Source organism: Elephantulus edwardii, unplaced genomic scaffold (genome assembly GCF_000299155.1).
Source record: "Elephantulus edwardii isolate Elephantulus edwardi_28Jun2011 unplaced genomic scaffold, EleEdw1.0 scaffold00010, whole genome shotgun sequence".
In the NCBI taxonomy this organism is placed as follows: Eukaryota; Metazoa; Chordata; class Mammalia; order Macroscelidea; family Macroscelididae; genus Elephantulus; species Elephantulus edwardii.
Genome location: NW_006399760.1, coordinates 18,045,766 through 18,058,834, shown reverse-complemented (window position 1 = coordinate 18,058,834; position 13,069 = coordinate 18,045,766). Strand labels below are relative to the sequence as shown.

General features: G+C 38.1%; 1 protein-coding gene across 1 annotated transcript in view; it reads right to left on the bottom strand.

Annotated features, from left to right (window-relative positions):
• The window catches only part of LOC102847513 (methyl-CpG-binding domain protein 5-like), a gene marked incomplete at its 5' end in the record, with an annotated part of 103,178 nt that overhangs the window by 53,045 nt on the left and 37,064 nt on the right, over window positions 1–13,069 (bottom strand). Inside the window, 1 exon segment of the mRNA XM_006880812.1 lies at window positions 5,066–6,274. Coding sequence (XP_006880874.1) covers window positions 5,066–6,274 — 1,209 coding nt within the window.

Here is a 13,069-nt window from a genome sequence, read left to right as displayed (position 1 = left end):
AAAATTAATAAAATATAATTATAGAAAAAAAAAACAAAACAAAGTATGTGAGGTGAAGCGTCATCATTATGTCCTCCAAAGGGCACTCTGGCTGCACCCCCTCCAAGACATATCTATTCGTTTTCTTGGCTGTCTGTAGGATGCTCAGTGCTCTTCTCCAACACTGCAGCTCGTAGGTGTCGATTCTTTTTCTGTCATTCTTATTTATTGTCCAGCTCTCTGATGCATAGCTAATAATTGCAAAGACGATGTTCTGAATCAGACACACCTTAGTCCTCAAACTGATATGACTACTCCTCAATAATTTGGAGAGTTCCCTAACTGCAGATTTTCCCAGTGCAATGTGTCTTCTTATTTCCTTACTGCTGGTACCAAGCGTGTTAACTGCAGATCTAAGCAAGATGAAGCTGTTGACAATTTCAATTTCCTCTCCAGTGGTAAGCATCTTTGTTTTCTTGATATTGAGACACAATTCATACTGAAGGCTATATTTCTTGATCTTCTGCAACAAGTGCTCCAAGTCAATGCCAATGTATGCAACATGCTAAAGTTTATAAAAATAGCAACAAACTAATTACCACATTAAATACACAGAGTCCTTTCACCTGAGTCAGGTTAATATCGAAGGTAAATTTTACCCTTACTCATCAATAATATATAGGCTAACAACCTCATGCACTCAAAACTCACTGCCATGAAGCGATTCTCTCACAGCAACCCTCACCCAGGTTTCTGAGGCTGTAAATCCTAAGAGGAGAAGAAAAGGTCAAACCCCCAGGCATTCAGTAGATTCCGACCCAGGGCAATCTTCCATCATGTTTCCCAGGCTGGACAACTTTATGAAAGGTGACTTCCCTGAGGTTAATAATAATAGTAATAATAATAATAAAAAACAAATCATCACAATTACAACTGTGGTGAAATCCAAATAAAGTTGTCTAATATTATGAACAAGGCAAGGAAACAAAACTTTTGGAACCTCTATTATATGCTGAATACTCTGGTATTTTAGTTCTCTTATTTTTCATTGGTTTTCTTAAAACATCATTCTGGCTAGGGTTTAGCATTTCCACTTGAGAGTTGAGGAGACTGCAGCTTTGGGAAGCTAATTTACCTATGCAGGGACATTCAGGTAAATGGCAGAGCTGAGCTTTAAGCTCTTGTCATAATGCCCAAAGGCCAGGCATCTTTCTGCCACACTCTTGCTTTCTCCTTAGCTTTCTGTAGATGGTGTTAATAAAAAAGCATCTGATGCTCAGAAATGATACTTTCTAGGAAATCATATCAGAAACTGAAAATCATTACTAATGCATCAACAGTAATTTCACCCCCCAAAGAGTGAAAATGCCTTTCTAAAATAAAAACAACTGAAAAAGTAATTTACTATCATGACAACATATTTCTCTCATTGCTGTGAAGTTGGGACTGACTCAGACGTGACCCTCTGTTAGGTGCCCAAGGCTGTAAGTCGTACAGGAGATTGCCCATCTTTCTCTCAGGGAGCTGTGCAGTTAAATAGCTATTTATGGACAATGTGGAGATCTCCGCCTTTGGCAAATATCAGTACTCCAATCTTAGTGAGATCTGTCTTACATCAGAAACCACTCATACAACTGGAAAACATGGCAAGGGATCTGGCTTAGAGTAACTTGCAACTCTGTTAAGAAGTGATTCGCCTCCCCCCACTTTGCTTATTTCCAAATAAACTTGAAGTGGCTTGCTGAAAATTCAGAACGAAACTGAAGCTCATAACAGATGACAGTTTGTGGGATGGAGGGATAATAAATTTACTCTAAAACTTGAGTCAGCATAGATTTTATCTGGTGGGATCTGGCAGAATCTTAGATTCATTTACTCTTATGGGTACAGAAATAGGTTCAGAAGAGCTTAAGGCTAAAAAGGTTTAAAATGATAATGTATAAGAAAATTGTTTAACAAACCCTTTCCTCTGAGACACTACAAAGGCATTTGGAGAAAATGGCCCCATATTGCTAGGAGGAGTTTGTAAGATTTTTCTATAAAAAAATTGTATATGGAGTCAAGCCTCGCTTGTCTGTCTCATTCCTTTTTACACTACCATGTGTTGCCACAATATATAGAAGGGAAACTAATTGCTTACCTTTTCAAAAGCAGAAGTCTGATTATTAATCCACAAGACTTCATTTATCCAACATTGCTGGGGATAAAGGGGTTTAATATAAATAAAATTTACATTGTAATTGGTTTACTTAAGAGAACAAATAAAAATATTTTACTGGAACTTTTCTTTCTTAAATATAGCATACTTTATCTTATACAGCTAATGAATAGAGTTTAATCTTTTCCTGATGAACCAGGCTCATCAAGAAATCAGGCAAAAGGAACGTGGCTTGGAGTCAGATACACCTGTTTGAATTGTCTCCTTTTTCTGGCTTTATGAAAAGAGAATACAGTTTAACTTGCCGGGCATCCTTATGCAAGGTATGAGGAAATCCTTTCTCTGTTTATGGGAGAAAAGGGTGTGTGTGAAGGGTAAGTCATTAAAAAACTTTATTTTTAAAAGAAAATGTTAAATGTTCTAGAGCTTTTAAGGCTGTTCTAGCTTGCTTTTTAATGATATGGTATCTCTTGCTTGGTGTTTGACTACCTAAAAAACAAGGGGTGCACAGGTTTACTCGCGCTTACTCACAGTCTGCAGTAAACAATTTCACCATTCTAGCCCTGACAAACTACGCTGCAAACAAATGAAGTAGCAAAATGCAGCAAACGGTTACACAGGCTTCCCCCTACATGACAGAAAACTGTCCACTACAGTTATAATACATAGCACAAGTAAGCCTGTGTTTTCCTTGTTCTCTGGGTAATCTGACCCTGTCCTAGCTTTTAGACAGTTTGCTTTATATTACTTTGCTTTGCTACAATAGTACCTATTCTTGCCCACAAAGAAAATGAAGAGGATATTCACTTTTACAGAAGAAGGCCAAATACAAACAAGGAGTTCAAAAACTGTTTGTTGTCAAGCTCCTTCCCTGGGACTAAAATTCTGCATCTCAGGAGCAAGCCTTCATAGCTCTGAGCTGTGCTTGTGAACACTTGAGATTTGAGGTGTTACTTTGTAGATTTGTTTTGGGGTCTAGGAATGCTCAAATTCCCCCTCTCCATATAAATTAATGCCCATATAAATTAATGGTGTGTGGATCTTTGCTTTATGCCATTTTGACCGACAAAAGGTTTCCTAGGAACACTATTTTCAGATAGCAGAAGAAACTTGTAAATATTTCAAGTATTATCATGAATATTTTATCATTTGCTTTCTGATTTTTTAACCTCTCTATATATGCTTCAGTTTATTTTTCTGAATTACTAAAAATAATTTTATTAATGAAAATTTACAATGTAACCAACAGCAGAGTGGATATTTAAATTTACATAAACAATTTTTATGCTTCCTACTAGGAATTATCCTCTTAGTATCAAGAATGAAAAACATCTAAACACTTATTTTTGGATAAATGTATCTCTTCTAACATCAATGAATAACTATTCCAGGAGTTTCAGAACACAGATTAGTCAGAAGATTAGAATCATTGTTTACAGTGAAATGTGTTAAAAGCACTTGGCTTTTTTTCTGAGGTTATGAAAAGATATTTAGACAAAGCACTAAGGACAGAAAGAATGATTTAGGAAGGAAGGTCAATCTTTTCTTCAGCTAAGCTTTTGGCAAAATGACACGTATGAAAGGTTTGGTTCGGTTCCACAGAGAGTGTAGAACAGTTCAATATACACATCTTGTATTTGTAGCAGTTCTGTTTATACCATAAAAGTCCATTTTTGCTGTTTCTAATTATTTTTTTAATAAGCTGTCAGTAATATTTGGGCTTATCAACCTAAAGGAAGCTTGTCTGGTCTCAGAGAGTATAGACAATAAAATGTTTTGTGAATAAGAGTATGGAATTAATTTTCTTATCAAACATAGAAACATTATGCCCAGAGCGTATTCTGACAAGTATATATTAGCCATTATAAGCAATGGGTTTAAGGACCTCCTACTCATTTGGAGAAAGACAATCCCTTTATTGTACTAGCAAAAATGCTTTTGGTTTCCTGCCATTAAATCTAAGTGCTTGTAGAATTTTGAGAAGGGTTAAAATGGTTTTATACAATATGCTCTTTAAGAGAATATATATACACACACACACACATACACATACATACATATGCATGTATGTGTATGCATGCTTGTATAAATAATTTTTAATATTAAGGACAAATAAATTGTTTGTTATCATATACAGGTAACATGCATAATTATTTCTTTCTGATCAGATATAGATTTTTTCAATATATTTTAAAATACCCTACATATTTCTTGTCTAGTGAGCCAAGTCTACCATGTGTGTAGGGAGGGAAAGCCCAGAAGAGTCCTGCTAATTTCTTCTGAGTAGAATGGTAGTTTCATGGAGGAGTTTAATTTATACAATCAAATTGTGTTAAGTAGAACCAGACTATGAGGTTAAACACTTCCACATGTTTTAAGGGCCCAGACCCTTTCCTGAAAGGAGCCACCATTCTGAACTCAGGCATACCTGATGTTGCCAGAAACAGCTGTGAGTGGCCCCAGGTTTCACGCCACCAGCTCCACAGATCAAATGGAAACAAATGGAGGAGTTGCCCCTTGGCAGCAAGGGCTACCCTTCTCATCACCTGGTAGGCTGTGGGGAGGCTCACTCTGCCATGGTCTTGGACCTGCAGGAGCTCCCAGAATTTTCCGCAGTTGTTTGTCATTTTCCTTCCTTCTCAGTTTGGGAGGAGAAAGGGAAAATTGACAAAATTCTGGAAACTGGTTCATGGTTTAGGGTCACCCTCACTCATAATCTAAAATGCTTCACAACTCACTCTGTGGCATTTTGGGGACTACAACCATTCTCTCTTTCTCTTAATTCTATGCTCAGAAGTTTGTGAGACTTCAATGAGCCATGAAGAATTCTAATTACAAATCCAAAGAATGTAAAGTGGTGATAACATAAAACACTAACTGATATCTGCACAAAGGTTAGTATTTCCCAATGGATAAAGGCTAGTATACCTTCCCGTCCTCGGGGCTTTGTTGACACGAATTGTGGACGTCGTCTTCTCTTACTAATTTTCCAGGCCAGGAAGTCAGTCCTTTGATTTGGCCCCAGACCAAGTCGCCAACGTTGAACGTCCTTGGCCTATAATGTGTCAACTCATTTGAAGATGGGGAGTCTGGATTCCTTAGGTCATCTTCACTACTAATGCTTTTAGCGTCTGAAGGGCTAGGCACACATCCATTAATGCTTTTGGAATGAAAGTCTCCATTGTAGTGGATATAGTCTTTGACCAAAGAATTTTCCAAACTGTTTGAGGAACTCGGAGACTGCTCCTCTAGGCCTAGGTCTTGCTTGGCGGTGCTAAGCAGCTCTCCAAAGCCCCGATTCTGTCGAGGTCTGTTCCCATTAATGTGTGCGCATCTTTCCACAGTGTTCTCTAGTCTCTCCTTAAAACTCATCATAGTTCTTTTGTAGTTATTATACCTGAAATTTTCTTCCAGAATTTTGTCCCCTTGACAGTTTCTTGGTGGTAACATGATCGAGTGCTGTTCCCCAGGCAGAAATGGCAGTGTAGAGACATTGTTGGACCTTTCGTGACATGGACTACTGTGGATATGGCCTGAATGATCTAAGAATTCCTCACACTTCCATCTGTTATGCTCTCCTCCTGGACTCTGCTCCCCATCCCATTGTTTTTTGGATGCATGGCAACTTGTGGTCCTGAAATATTCAAACCCATCTCCTTCATGGGAGTTCTTCCCATGGTCCAGATTTTTGGGTATCCGAGCGCCTCTTGCATTCCTCAGTCTCCCATCATGCTCCACACCTCCCATGTTTCGCCCATGAATGACCGCACTGACAGCACTGGAGAGGTTTAATGGGTCACCAATCGATGCAGTGAAGGCACTCATGGCACTCAGAGCTGGGATGGGGCTAATCTGAGTTGTACTGTTGACTGCAGTGGTGATGACCACCTGCATGCCTTTGCTGGCTGCCTCGACAACAGCTTTGTAAATGGCATCCACAGAAGCATCACCCTGGCCACCCATAATGAGGCCATCCTTCACCTGCTGCCCAAGAGGTGGGTCAATCCTTGGCTGCAACTCACAAGGTGTATCTTGGAAAGGTGGAAGTGTAGTGTTCGGAGTCTCCGGAGGTGCTGTGAGCCCAGCCTGGCTGTTGATTCTCTTGTTGAGGAGAGCGGCATCCTCCTGCATTCTCACCTTGAAAGAAACAGACAGGCAACAGTGAGAGAAAGCAAAAGTTTCAAATGCCCATAGAGAAAGATAGTTTAGTTAAGGTATAACCAAACCCAAAAAGATAGAAGAAAGGAGATATAAAGAAAGAATAAAACTCAAAAGTGAATGAAAAGTCATTATATTGAGTGCTGGGTTGTATTTTTTTTGTTGTTGTTGTTGAGATCATTAAACAGCTTTTCATTTATTTTTTTTTTTTAAATCATAGCTAAACATTCTCTAGAAAATGAAACTAGTCTCTCCTGAAAGACTTAAAATGTTGGTTGGACAGAAAATCTTTTCAGGTGATGACTTCACATACTTTAGTGTCATGATAGATATTTGCAACTTAGAATTCAAACTGATGATCAAGTCACAGATAAAGAAAGCAGCACTGTTCAAATGACAAAGGTAAACAGAATTTGAAAATAATTTCCATTTTCACTGATATTTCTACTTAACTAAATAAAACAAATTCTAAACATTCCTTTGGCAATCCATATTATATTTCTTATATGACACATGACTTTTGAAGTCTTTGGGTGGGATAGCAACAGATAGCAACACCGGCTCTACAACCACAATAGGTAACTGGTTGAGAAAAACAGCACATGTACATAAACAGTGCCAGCAGCTCCTTACAGAAGTGATTCTCAACAGAAAAGACCTAAGGGAGCGAATGCTCACAAAGGGAGCATAACAGAGTCTTAGGGCAGGAAAGCTGAGTGCAGTTTTCAAGTCTCTGGATTATTTTAAATTTTACCACCACACCTCAATGATCAATCTTGTCTTCAGACCGTTCCCTCCTAAACCAGGACCTGGAATCTATCACTATGTCCACTATCTTCTTACCATTACCCTCTACCTACATCTAATAGTTGGAATCCCAAACTTGGATCTATGCAACTGTTTACCTTATCAATTGGGACATTTGTTGTTGTACTATTGTTGTTAGGTGCTGCCAAGTTGTGTATGAGCCACAACAGCCCTATGAACTAATCTGAACCCTGATCTATCCTGTGCCATCTTCACACTTTTTGACACCACGTGAGCCCATTGTAGCAGTCACTGTGTCTGCCTGGTAGAGGGTCCTCCTCTCTTTTGCCGATCCTCTTTCTAAGCATGATATCCCTCCCCAAGGAACAGTCTCTCCTAAAAACATGCTCGAAGTATGTGAGACAAAGTTTTATCATCTTTGCCTCTGAGGAGCACTCTGGGTGCACTTTCCCCCCAAAGTATTAGTTTGTTCTTTTGGTAGTCAATGGGATGTTCAGTACTCTTCTCAAAGGCACTGCTCAAAGGCAGCAATCCTTCTGGCATTCTTCATTGTTGCAATGACAATGCTGGACAATCTGATTCAGCTCTCGGATGCATAGCAAGTTAATGAAAAGACCATGGCCTGAATCAGGCACACCCTCATCATTAAACTGACATCACTGCTCCTCAATAATTTGGAGAGGCCCCTGACTGCAGACTTTCCAGGTGCAAATGTCTCCTTATTTCCCACTTGTTGGCACCCAGGGTATTGACTGTGGATCCAAGTAAGATGAAACAGTTCACAACTTCAATCTTTTCTCCAACTATCATGGTGTTGCCTATTAGTCCAATGGTTAAGAATTTTTGTTTTCTTGACATTGAGATGCAATCCATATTGAAAGCTGTATTCTTTCATCTTCTGCAACAAGTGCTTCAAGTCCTCCTCACTTTCAGCAGGCAAAAGTGTTATCTGCATAACACACAATTTTAATGAGTCTTCCTTTAACCCATATTCTCAAACAATTTGCTCAGCAGACAGATTGAATAGGTATAGAGGATACATTCTTGATGCACACCTTTCTTAATTTTTTTACTTCTTCTTATGTTTTTTTATTATTAATTTTAGTAAAAATTTACAGAGAGTTAGGATTTCCATTCATTCATTGTTGCACTTTTCTCCTTGTCCGCCCCCCCAAGCACACTCTTCTCTTTGAAAAAGTAAAAAAATTATTTCATTGTTTTACAGTCCCTCCCCCCAGGTCCACTCCACTATGCAGCCTTTGTTCTGGACTCCTGTCATGACAATAATACCTAATCACATATCACTTTTAAACAGTTTTATCCCTCATCTGTTTCAATGACCTTTCTTAATTTTAAATCATGGATGACAGAAGGAGAGTTGATGTCTTTGAGCTTTGGTGCTGGAGAAGAGTATTGAATATACCAGGGACTGCTAGAAGAATGAACAAGTTTGTCCTGGAGAGAGTGAAGCCAGGCTGCTCCTTGAAGGCAAGAATTCTGAAGCTCTGTCTGACATACTTTGGACGTGTTGCAAGACAGGATCAGTCCTTGGAGAGTGACATCATGCTTGGGAGAGTGAGGGACAGCGCAGGAGAGGAAGATCCTTGATGAGATGGATTGATTCAGTCACTGGGATAATGGGGATGGGTGTGTCAGAGACAGTAAGATTGGCAAGGGATAGAGCAGGGTTTAGGGCTGTTGTACATAGGGTTGCTATGAGTTGCAGGCTACTTAATGGCACATAACCATAACAACAACAAGAGCTGCCTTGCTCTGTTTGCACAACAGCCTGAGTATAAGTTTTTCATGTATACCATTAAGTGTACATGTTCAGTAGTCTTTTCCAACAACAAAAATCAAAGGCTTCAATCCTTGTAGCATCCTTCATTGTTGGAATGACATTGCTGGACAATCTTACTCAGTAATTTCTATACTTCTCAAACTTAGCCATAATTTGTTATGATCCACAAAGTCAAATATCATTGCATAATCAATAAAGCATAAATAGACATTCTTTTGGTATTCTTTACTTTCAGCCAGGATCTATCTGACATCAGCAATAGTACCATGGCCTCTTCTAAATCCTGCTTAAACTTCTGGCAGTTGCCTATCTATGCATTGTTGCAGCTGTTTTTTAATTATCTTTAGCAGTATTTTGTTTGCATGCCATACTAATTTAATTATCTGATAATTTCTACATTCTGTTAAATCACCTTTCTTGGGAACAGAAACAAATCTACTACCTCTGTTCCAGTCAGTCAGCCAGACAGATGTCTTGCAAATTTCCTGACATAGGCTGGTGAGCACACCCAGGGCTTCATCTTTAAGGAAAAACATGTCAATCATTGTTCCATCAATTTCTGAGGCCTTACATAGACAGTGGATACTGTAAATATCAGTATTACTTAGGATACTAAGTACAGCTGTCTGTGAGAATTCCTGGCTTCCAATCTCATCTGGGGGCTTGTGCTGTCCATCAGTCCTATGATCCACTAGCTAGGCATCAAATCTTCAAGTACACACTACACCCTGCTATGGTACCATCTACACTATCTTTGGAAGACTATCTTTCTTAAAAGAGAAAATAGTTCTAACAATTTCTTATACTCTGTTCCTTATAAAAGGCACTTTTCTGTAACCCTATATACTTAACCTTTTCTTTATTTTTCCGATGAAGGGCACTGTCTTCTGCTGTTTGAGGTTAAGCCTTTCATTTAAAGCTCTGAATCTCAACCCCATCTCCAAAGATCTCGTCTCATTGATTATCCTCTCTCATCTTTATGTTCAACATCTTCTACCCTTCTGCCTTTTTCCTTTAGCAAATGTGCATGGCTTCCATATTTCAAAAGTCTGTATTCAACCCGCTGTCTCTCTTGTAACACTGCCCTATTTTTCTTATGTTCTTTCTTCACAGCTACTTTTTTTCCAAGAGTAATTCGCATTATTTAACTTCTAACCTCCTCACCCCCCCTTCCATCCACTGTACTTTGGCTTCTGCTCCCACCACTCCACCAAAATGACATTTCCTAAGGGATTGCCTAATTGAGAAATCTAATGGGTTCACTTGAGGTTTTATCTTATTTGTTTTCTCTATGACATGATTGAACTTGTCTGCTTCCTTTTGAAATGATTTTATTGTACAAGTAACACATGAATATTTTCTAATTTTCAATGAAGGGGAAGTTTTTCATTACTACTACTCTCCACTAATGCCCACATTTGGCTAACTCATCTCAATCCTGTTTCTTTCCTCAGAAGTAGCCAGTGAGTGCATAATTTAGAGATTTTTTTTTTAATACATTATGGTGTGTATCTTCCCTTCTTCCCTTCTCATGAATGGAACTGTACTGTAGTATTGTTCAGCAACACATGAATACTGAAATTGTACAGTTTTCGATCTCTTTCCATGTAAGATCATATACATCTACCCAGTCTTTAAATTCTTAAGATAGATGGATATACCATAATATATTAAACTTTTTTTATCAGCAAACAAAAAATTAGTACTCTGTAGTTTCTGACACTACAAATAATGCTATAATAAATATTTTGAAATGTGTTGCTTTGCTTATTGTAAGGACTTTGCCTTTGCTAAGATAAATATATAAAAGTTCAACTACTGAGTAAAAAATGTACATTAAAAAATGATCCTCCAAAAGTATCTATGCCATCAAATAATCAGACCATAAACGTATATGAGAAAATTAATTTCCATTTCCGTAGACCCTTTTGTCAGTCACAATTGTCATAATCTACACAGTCAAATGCCTTTGCATAGTCAATAAAGCACAAATAGACATTCTTCTGGAATTCATTTTCAGCCAGGATTCATTGACATCAGTGATGATATCCCTGGTGCCACTGCCTCTTCTAAATCCTGCTTAATCTTCTGGCAGTTCCTTATTAATGTACTGTCCCAGCCATTTTTTAATGATCTTCAGCAGTATTTTGCTTGCATCAATGATATTGCTCAATAATGTCCACATTTAGTTGGATCACATTTCTTGGGAATGGGAACAAATATGGACCTCTTCCAATCCGTTGGCCAAACAGCTGTCCTCCAAACTTCCTGGCATAGACTGGGGAGTGCATCCAAGGCTGCATCTGTTAACTGAAAGAAGTCAACTGGTATCACATCGATTCCTGGGGTCTTACTTTTTTTGCCAATGCATTTAATGCAGCTTTTACTTCCTCCTTCATTACCATTGGCTCCTATTCATTTGGTACTTTGTGAAAATTTCAATCAATTCTTTCTGGTACAGTGACTCTGTATATTCCCTCTATATTCTTTTACTACTTTCTGGGTCATTCAATATATTATCTATAGCATCTTTCAATATTGTGATACAAGGCTTAAATTTGTTCTCAGTTCTTTCAGCTTGAGAAATGCACACAGAGTTCTTCCCTTTTTATTCTCCAATATCATAATTCTTTTCTTTGTCCTCCTGAGCTGACCTTTGAAATTGTCTGTTCAGCTCTTTCACTTCGACACACTTAAGATTTGGCTTCTTGGTGCTCTAGTGCAATTTTCAGAGTCTCTTCTGACATCCATTTTGATTTCTTCTTTCTCCTCTGATATTGTAATGATCTTTTGCTTTCTTCATGGATGATATCCCTGACACCATCTTACAGCTCATGTGGTCTTTAATTATTTGTGTTCAATGCCTCAAGACTACTCTTAGGATGATTGTGAAATTCAGATGGGACTTATTCAAGATCATCTTATTTCCGGTGGACGTATTTTGATTTTCTTTGGCCTCAATTTGAACTTGCATGAGTAATTGATGATTTGATCCACAGTCTGCACCTGGCCTAGTTTTTGTTTTGTTTTACTTCAGTGCAATACTTCTTTTTCTTTTTTAAAATTTTATACTGATTTATTTACAAAGTTTGAATACATTGTTTTTCCATAAAATATCCTTCCCATTTCCTTCACCCCACCCACCCATCAAATTGTGCAGCCTTTTGATTAACAACCTACCCTTCCATCTTCATCCCTCTATTTCCACCCTACACCCCCCCCTTGGATCCTCATACTCATTCTACAATAGTTTTATACAGTATTTGTCCTTGTGGGACTAAGTTAGTTCACTCAGCAAAATGCTCTCTATTTCCTCCCAAGTTAGGTAATAATTTACAAAATTATTACTCCTGCATGCTGCGCAGTATTCCATTATATGAATGTACCACAATTTCTCAATCCATTCATTTGTGGTTGAACATCTGGGCTATTTCCATGTTCTTGTGATAGTGAATAATGCTTCTATGAACATTGGTGTACAAGTTTCCATTAAGGCTCAGTTCTTATTTTATTGGGGTATATTCCAAGCAGTGGAATAGCTACGTCTTATTGAATTACTATGTTCAGCTTTTTGAGACGTCTCAAATTGCCTTCCAGAGTGGTTGTACCATTATACAACCCCACCAACAATGTAAAAGAGTTCCTATCTCTCCAACATTTATTACTTGCTGTCCTGTTAAACTTTGCCATTACTATTGGAGTAAGATGGTATCTCATTGTAGTTTCAATTTGCATCTATTTTATTGCCAGTGATTTGGAGCATTTCTTCATGTCTGTTGGTCATTTAAGTATCTTCCTCTATGAAAATTCTTTCCTTGTCTTTCTTTTGACCTGGCCTAGTTTTGACTGCTGATATTGAGCTTCTCCAGTGATTTCTTCCACAAACGTAGTCAATCTGATTCCTATGCAGCCTATCAGGTAAAGTCCATGTGTAAAGCCATCTTTTAGAAAAGGTATTTGCAATGAATAAATCATTGTAAATTCAAAACTCAATCATTCTATTTCCAACTTTATTTCTATCACCAAGTCTATATTTTCCAACTACTGTTCCTTCTTCACTGTTTTCACCTTCTGCATTCCAGTCATCAATTATTATTAACATATCCTATGAACAGGCACTTCACCGAAGACGACATTCAGATGGCTAACAAACACATGAAGAAATGCTCAAAATCCCTAGCCCTAAGAGAGATGCAAATTAAAAC